Source organism: Miscanthus floridulus, chromosome 16 (assembly GCF_019320115.1).
Source record: "Miscanthus floridulus cultivar M001 chromosome 16, ASM1932011v1, whole genome shotgun sequence".
In the NCBI taxonomy this organism is placed as follows: Eukaryota; Viridiplantae; Streptophyta; class Magnoliopsida; order Poales; family Poaceae; genus Miscanthus; species Miscanthus floridulus.
In genome coordinates, this window is record NC_089595.1 from 27,423,559 (window position 1) to 27,432,076 (window position 8,518).

General features: G+C 53.0%; 2 protein-coding genes across 2 annotated transcripts; both read left to right on the plus strand.

Moving 5' to 3' along the window:
* Positions 1 to 2,525: 2,525 nt before the first annotated feature.
* LOC136513813 (probable glutathione S-transferase GSTF1) lies at positions 2,526 to 3,651 on the plus strand. Its single transcript, XM_066507790.1, has 3 exons — positions 2,526 to 2,742; positions 2,858 to 2,906; positions 3,051 to 3,651. Exons 1-3 carry the CDS (start codon positions 2,587 to 2,589, stop codon positions 3,521 to 3,523), a joined length of 678 nt encoding a protein of 225 aa, XP_066363887.1. The 5' UTR covers positions 2,526 to 2,586; the 3' UTR covers positions 3,524 to 3,651.
* Positions 3,580 to 4,478, plus strand: LOC136513814 (pectinesterase inhibitor 8-like). The gene has a single exon (XM_066507791.1). The coding sequence runs from the start codon at positions 3,735 to 3,737 to the stop codon at positions 4,302 to 4,304; it is 570 nt and encodes a 189-aa protein (XP_066363888.1). The 5' UTR covers positions 3,580 to 3,734; the 3' UTR covers positions 4,305 to 4,478.
* Positions 4,479 to 8,518: the final 4,040 nt, after the last annotated feature.

Below are 8,518 nucleotides of genomic sequence, written 5' to 3' on the forward strand. Positions count from 1 at the left end.
ACTTGGTAGAGGGCTGGACATGATCAAACCAGAGATCTCTGATACCAGATTGTTATGTGGTTGCTAGGATTGAGAGGGAGAGAGCTGAGGGAGAGGCGGCGGCGGGGGCTACAGTACCCGCACACTACAGTACCACGGGTACTGTTCATGGCTAGGGCTGCGAGGACGGCTGGAGGCCGGCCGGGGGCCTTGCCTACGGCCGAGCAAGAGGAAAGGGATTTCCTTCTTAATTCTTGCTTGATTAGATCGATACATCTCCTCTCCTTATATAGAGAAGTTTACTTGACTCCTAAGCAAGGCTTACTTGACCCTTAAGTAAGCGACCCTTATCTCTAATTAACCCTAACACTAATGGGCTATACAGCCAACCTAGGCCCAATAGGCCTCTGACGTACTCTAACAGGTCTGGTCTCCAAACTTTGGAATTTTGATCTAAAATTTGGTGGGTTGCTTCCTCCAGGTGTTGAGAGGCTATGGTTAAAATTTCATAATTTTTGGACACCATTTGATAGGGTTTTCAACTTTTATCTCAAAGTGATGTGTGCTGTCAGGTTCATACCGGACAGGTCCGATATGCACACTGGACCGGTCCGATTTGAACTGTAAAATCAGCATTTTCGCTAATTCTTGCTCGATTTGCTTCCACACCTTCTCCATTGCATCCTCTGAGGCTTCTAGAGTGCATCTGGTCACCTGTTGGCCTGAGTGAGCTCATTTTGGAGAATTTTGGTTTACGAGCACTTTGGGGTTGATTTGAGACCGTGGCTAAGTTTCTCGCATGAGCGGAGAAATTTTATTTGGCTCCAATTCACCCCATCTGGTCGACTACTCGGTCCTTCATCTTTTCTAAGGCGCTGTAAATCTTGATTTACGCAGGCGTTGCAACGGAGGGGGACTGTTTGCCCACCTCCGAAAATCATTTTTGGCGATGTGCACAAACTGTGACTGTAGTAGTGTTTTGTTCCATTTCTTCACTAGTCATTGAGCCAGTGCACTTCTTTTTCTTGCATCCCTGGGATCTTTTATAAATTGTCTAACATATCTTTAATATATATGTTCGTCCTAGGCTTGTGTTGTCATATTAATCGCTGAAACTAAAAGATATAATCATGGGCACATGATCCTTATAACTTTCTCCATCAATGACATAAACTTAGCTTCAATAGTTGACAAAGTAACTATATGCTACAGGTTTTCCCTCTAGGTAACACAAGAACCCAAAAAGCTAAAACACATAGCCGATGAGTGTCTCTCATCAACGTCCAAAGCACAAACAAAATGAGAATAACCAACAACTTGACCAGGATTTTCTTTCTTTTGTGTCTTAGCTCGAGGATACCTTAAGATCCATTGTACTGCTTTCCAATGTTATTTTCCTGACTTTTATATTTATATTAAATGACTCACAACACTAACTACAGATGCAAACAAATAGGAGACATCAAACTGTCAGCAACACACATAGAGAGGAGATTTGGGGGGGGGGGGGGGGGGGGGGGGGGGGGGGGAGTTGTTGGTCTTCTGCCTAGCTGGTAGGTTGGGCTAGGGGCCCAGGATGCAAGGAAGGAGGGGCACAGTGGAAGGTGGGCTCAATCACTAGTGTTATTAGTGTGATTGTAACTTTAAACCTACCTTTATGTTGGTTATCTTAGGATTATGTTATTAGTGTGTTAGATTTGTATTGTGTTTCTCTTTCGTATGCCGTTATCCATATAGTTGTGTTGGTTCAAAAGAACATCTGTGGTGCCAACTTGTGTGCAGAGGCACGCCCAATCACTAGTGTCTCAAGATCATTTTTTAGCATGCATGGGAGCACTAGAAAATAAATGAAGAAAGAATACTTACAAGAATTTTTTTTGCCTATGCACGTTTTAATTAAATGGAAAAAAATACAACACATGATCTTAGTAAAACTAGACTTACCAAGACCGCGATCCTTGCATACGAAATTCAACGCTGCTATTCGTAAAAGAGAGATAAGTCAACATCGTTGACTATTTGGAGCTGCATTTCTTGGGCAGGAAGATAAATGTTAATGAAGAATAGAAAAGAAATCTCATCGATAATTGATTTTTGACTATAAGCTACCAAGTGGGTCATACACCCTCCAACCCCCATTAAAAAAGGGTGTATCTCACTTTCCGAGGAGTAACCAATGTATAAATATATATAAAAACATCAATATTTATGATAATGAATAAATATTATTAGGTTAATCATGTAATTTATTTTTATAGTAAATTTGTTTATATTAGAGATATAAATATTACTACTATTTTTTTATAAATCTAAAAGAATTAAAATCAATTGGCTTTTTTCAAAAAGCGAGATGTGTGTGCACCGCTCTTTTTGGACGGAGGAGAGTACCAACATGACAGTGACAACATGATTAAAAATCAGAGTAGATGTACCCGAAACTGTAAACTAAACTTGACACGCTCCGAGCGTTCAGTCGTCTCCATGACCACAGGCAGCTTCCACGAAACCTGTTGCTGGGAGTTGATGATCACCTCCATAAAGTGATCACCTCCACGGCGAGAACGAAGGCGATCTAGACGAAGCCCCAGCTGGCAGCAAGCAAGGCATATGGCGGGCGGCATCGTGAAGGTGTACGGCTCGGCGGTGTCACCGTACGTGGCAACGGTGCTGGTGTGCCTGGAGGAGGCCGGCGCCGCGTACGAGCTCATCCCCGTCGACATGGCGGCGCGCGAGAACAAGGCGCCGCACCACCTCGCCCGTAACGTACGTACACCGAAACGGAATCATCTCTCTCGCTCATCAAATCATCACCTTTCAAATCTATTTGTTCATCCCCTCTAGCAAATCATATGCATATATGTATAAATCCATCTCGCAGCCGTTCGGCAAGATCCCTGCCTTCCAGGACGGAGAACTCATGCTATTTGGTACTCTCCCTCCTCTGTCCACGAGAAATGCAATTCTACATTTAAACCAAGTCAATTTTTTTTAAAAAAAAATTGAATTTGAATAAATTTATATAAAGTAGTATATGTACATTTAAACCAAGAACTATTTTGTCTTTTTGCTAGAATCACGTGCGATTTCAAGGCACGTGCTCCGAAAGTACAAGAGCGGCGGCGACCTGCTGAGGGAAGGCGACCCCGAGGCGGCCGCCATGGTGGACGTATGGCTGGAGGTGGAGGCGCACCAGTACGAGCCAGCCATCGTGGAGATCGTGCGGCACTGCGTGATCCTGCCAATGATCGGCGCCGGCGGCGCGCGCGACCAGCGCGTGGTCGACGAGAGCGCCGGGAAGCTGCGGGCGGTGCTGGCGGCGTACGAGGCGCGGCTGCGCGAGCACGAGTACCTGGCCGGCGGGGACGCCGGCGTCAGCCTCGCCGACCTCGCGCACTTCGGGTTCACGCACTACCTCATGGCCACCGAGTACGCCGCACTGGTGGAGGAGCGCCCCGCCGTCAGCGCGTGGTGGCGGAGGATCGCAGCTAGGCCGGCGGCCAGGAAGGTCGCCGCGCTCATGTCGTGGCCACCACCGCCTAATTGAGCCCGTGTCTGACCGACAAGTGGGCCCATATTTTCAGACACAAATCATTGTAAACCGGACACTTGTTCGGCCTCTCCCTGTTTCATGCAAACTCCTCGCCGTCTTATTTCTTCTCCGTGCAAATTCATCCATTTCTCTCTTAATCTTAATACAAGATTGCAACTTTGACAAGAAAACAAACAAATCAAAGCAACTCAGAGAATAAGGATAGATGAAGAAGGCACCATCCTCTCCTCTGGCCATCGTCACCATGGCGGTGGTGGCCGTCGCGTGGGCCTCCTCCACCGGCCTACGCGCGGCGGAGGCGACAATCGAGAGCACGTGCGCGGCGGCCGCGGCGCGGGACCGGCGCGTGGACACGCTGTTCTGCGCGCAGCAGTTTTTGACGTACCACGGCGCGGCGGAGGCGGACCTGTGGGGGCTGGCGCGGACGGCGGCGCTGATCGGCGTCAGCCTCGGCGACGACGCCGTGTTCGACGTCCACGAGGGCACGATCCATGACCCGCCGGCCGGCGGCGCCATGGGGAAGGCGGCCATGGGCGAGTGCGCGCAGGCCTACGACGCCGTGGGCATGGCCTTCGCCGAGGCCGCCGACGAGCTCGGCGCGTGGCTGTTCGAGCGCGCCCAGGAGAGGTTCGACCGCGTGGCGCCGCTCGTGCGCCGGTGTGACGCCGCGCTCGCGGTGGCCGGTGCCAGGACGCCGCCCGTGCTAGCGAGGTATGGTGCCAACTGCCAGCAGATGGCCGTCATCGGTGCCGCCATCACCAACCTCATCAAGTGATCCAACACCTCCCGTGTCCGTGGCTCTGTACCTTTTCTAGTAGCTACTAGTTTTGCTTCTCTTGACGGGGCCTGTTTAGATGCCAAATTTTTTTTTTTTTGGCAAAATGATACTGTAGCAGTTTCGTTGTTATTTGATAATTAGTGTTCAATCATAGTCTAGTTAGGCTTAAAAGATTCGTCTCGTGGATTTCGTTTAAACTGTGTAATTAGTTTTATTTTTTATTTATATTTAATACTTCATGTGTCAAAGATTCGATGTGACGAGAAATTTTAAAAAATTTGATATTTTGGGAGCGAACTGAACGGTACCTAGTTAGAACTTAGAAGTCGATTATTAACGCATTGCTCTTTTGGAACCTGAATAAAGAAAGGGTGCATGTCCATCGATTTTCACCCATAAATATTTGCCCATGTACCATGTCGATTGAGCTTGTTTGGCTGCTTGTAGAAACAATTGCAGCTTGCTGTTTGTACAGTGATTTTGTGAGAGACATGACAGCTGCTGTTGCTGCAAAAAAAACGGCTACGGCAACTTATGCAGAAAACAGGAGAAGACAGAAACATATGGGGGCATATATATACCATATCATCATTGCACCAATGCAATGGAATTTCATTCAAAATGCGACTATTTTTCTCTTTGTTCGTTCGGCAAGTCTCTTGCCAACTTTTTGCAACGGAGATTTACAATTTTGTGCATCATCACCGCCCCAGATCCTTTTTCTTTCTGAAATTGTGTGGTGCGGGCATCCGACGCTGCACGTCCTGCGTCTGCGCGCTACCGGCCTATCAGGCCTGCTCCCCTCTACCTTCCTTCACGGGTTTTCCAAAAAAACAGCAGCATTTCCCAACTCGCACAGCCATCGTGGCGTTCCCCATCGCTCGCCTGCTGCTCGCCTTCTCCAGCGCGGTTGCCGCTAGCTGCGGCCTTCTCCAGCGCGGGGGCGCCTCGCCGTTGTCGCCTTCCACTGCGGGTGCCGTTCGCCGGGGGCGCCGCTGCTCACCAGGGGCTGCGCAGCCCCGCCATTCCACTGTCATCCTCCTTCTTCACCGTGACCTAGCGTCGGATCTCGATATGCAGTGCTCCGCCCGTCCGTCTGCCAGGTTTTGCTAAAAGCACATGTTGCAAGCGTATGTTTCGAGTATTTCAGATATTTTAGATGTACGTGTCGGGTACCACGAGAAGGGGTCCCATAAGTAACAATCGAAAAAATCGCTTAGACCCCGTCAAAGTCAAAGCCGAGGGACAACTATTGGCCAAACCCCGGCCGTGTCTGAAGCCACCTACTTTCCGTCTCGCTCGAGGCCTCGTGAGAAGGGCCTCGACCGAGGAACCAGTTCTCCGTCTTGCTCGAGGCCTCGCGCGAAGGGCCTCGGCCGAGGAACCAATTCTCCATCTCGCCCGAGGCCCCGCGCGTACAGCCTCGGACGAGACGCCGATTCTCCGCCTCGCTCAAGGCCGGCTCGGCAAAACAAACCCGTCGCCTCCGCCTCGACCAGCTTCTCGGACAAGACGTCACGTCCGACCGGCGCGTTCGACCGCTCCCGCGATATCAGCCGAACGACGGTTCGACACAGCGGCATGGCCGACTGGACACCGGTCACATCGACGCCACGCCGTCCAGGACTGGACAGGGGTTACCGACCACTGTGCTCGGTACTGTGCCCACGACCGGCGCCTGTACTGCGCTGTGCTACCTAACCCCTGCTCTAGAAACAACGCGGCGTGCGGAGTCAAGTCCAAGTTACTATAGCCTTGGAATCAGTGTACAGAACCAACGGCTCCCACCACGCCTCGGTAGTCTACTCCAAGGTCTTGGCAACCTCGGGATTCACGCCTGCCGAGCCCCCTACGATGGCTCGGCCTCGGCACCAACTGGGCCTCGGCTCTTCACACAGTCAACGCATAGCAACCAGCACGTCGCTCGCCAGGCCCTGCGTCCAGCCATCACTGGAGCTCCCACGTCGCACAAAATTCGGATGTGACCGGCGCATTGCTCCAGCACTTCAAGGGCAGGACCACTCCATCAACCATACCGCCACAGTACTAGGCTACAGGGCACGGACATGCCGCCTCTGTTCGCACGACCGTATAGCTAACAATGTATCACCCCTGTCCCCCCTTCAACTATAAAAGGGAGGGATTTGGGCCATTTCAGAGGGAGACGGACGAACTCACGAGGTAGACGAACACACACTCGGCTTTCTATAACACGCACACTTCCCCGCCGCCTGAGATCAACATCTCAAGTGATCCATGCCGCTCCACGCAGAGACCTGGGACTAGCTCTCTCTCTCGCCCTGCTTGTAATCCCCTACTACGAGCATTTCGGTGCAAGGAATACAAGATCGATCTCTCAGACTGGACGTAGGGTGCCCATTGCCCGAACCAGTATAAACCTTGTGTCTCTTTGCATCACCATCCGGGATTAGGAGCACGCAGCACATTTTTACTAGCTGGTTGAGGGCCCGCCGGTCCAAAACACTAACAGTTGGCGCGCCAGGTAGGGGCGCTATGTGTCAGCTTCATCTCCCTAACAAGTTCCGGATGGTAGATCCCGTACGACCACTGCGTCTTGGCACGGTGATTTGGTTCGGGAGCCTAGAGTTCATGTCTCTAGGATGTGAGTACGATATGGTGCTCCTCACACCCCGAGCCCCACCGACCGACAACGACGTCACGCATCAGCAGCCCAGGCGTAGACGACGCCCGGGCGGCTGCTCTCGTCGCGCTCTCCAAGCACGACACGAGCGGGGCCACCCCAACACTACACAAACTCAGGGCGATGCGCCTCGCTCCGTCGGTATCCCGTACCCAGCTGTTGGCACAGGGTCCCTGGTTGGGGACCTGTCTAGCCTGAGCTTGAGCATGGGAAGGACGCTGGTAGCATGCGGTGACGCCCCATCGTCAAGCTCTGTCCCGCCACCTCCTGAGGAGTCGACTTCGGTGGAGCAAAGCCTAGCGATGGCACCATCCCCGTACCCCTTCGGGTTGAGGAATGCCGCCGCCACCTATGCGTCCGCCTACGCTTCTACTCACGCAGAGCCCTTAGGACGCTACCAACGCTTTGCCCTTGACTTTGGCATCACGACTTCGACTCACTCCCACGCTGACTCCTCGGAGGAGGACGAGGCATGGGCTGGAGTGGACTTCTTCGGACTTCGTGACCCTGAAGCCATGCACCGCTTCCTGGCCGCGAGCGACTACTGCTTCGGCTACTCCGACTCTGATGACGAAGGCACTTACGATCCCACTCGTGAGTGCTTCCACGTCGGACTCGGGATGCCGAGCGCAGGCGATGAGGACGAGGGGGCAGGCAACCGTGCCCCACTTCGCCAAGGGGCAGGCGATGCCACACCTTCATGCATTGTCCCACCGGTGGCGCGGAACGAGAACCCTGCCCCCGGACAACTTCAATGCCCGGACATGGAGCAGCTCCGTGAGCTTCAGGCCAAGGTCCAACAAGATCGACTCCTTCTGTAGCAGCTCTGAGACACTCTCGAGCAGGAGCAGCAGGGTCACGGTGATGGCGGAGGAGCTCGGCGGAGGGCCCACGATGTCCACCACCGCATCAACAATGACAAAGGGGGTGAGCAACCCCCAATCTTCAATCGCGCTAGCCAGAACGTTGCGGCCATGGCAATGCTGGTCTAAGCGATGCCTGAGCCCTCTACAACGGAGGGGCGATGGGTCCACGGCGAGCTCCGGGATCTCCTCGAGACTGCCGCGGTGCAACAGGCCGAGAGTTCCACCTCTAGATGGCGCGGGGGCGCTTCAGAACTTCCCACAGCACCGCCTCGGCAGGATAGGGGGCCTCAGTTCATCCTGAGCCCGCTCAGGTATCGACGGCCAACAGGGTCCCCTCGGTCCGTGACCGCCTCGACAACCGACGCGAGGCGTAAGGCGACCACGAGGTGGTCGGTCAACGATGGTGCCACGACAGTGAGGGGCCCGCCCGGGGCTACCATCCACACTGGGGCGGCCGCTACGATAGTGAGGAGGACCGCAGTCCTTCTCCCGAGCCGCCTGGCCCTCGAGTTTTTAGCAGAGCTATCTGCGTTGCTCATTTCCTGGCCTGGTTTCGGCAACCGGCCAACCTCACGAAGTACAGCGGCGAGACCAACCCCAAACTTTGGCTAGCTAATTACCACCTGGCATGTTAGCTAGGCGGCATGGACGATGACCTGCTCATCATCCGCAATCTCCTGTTG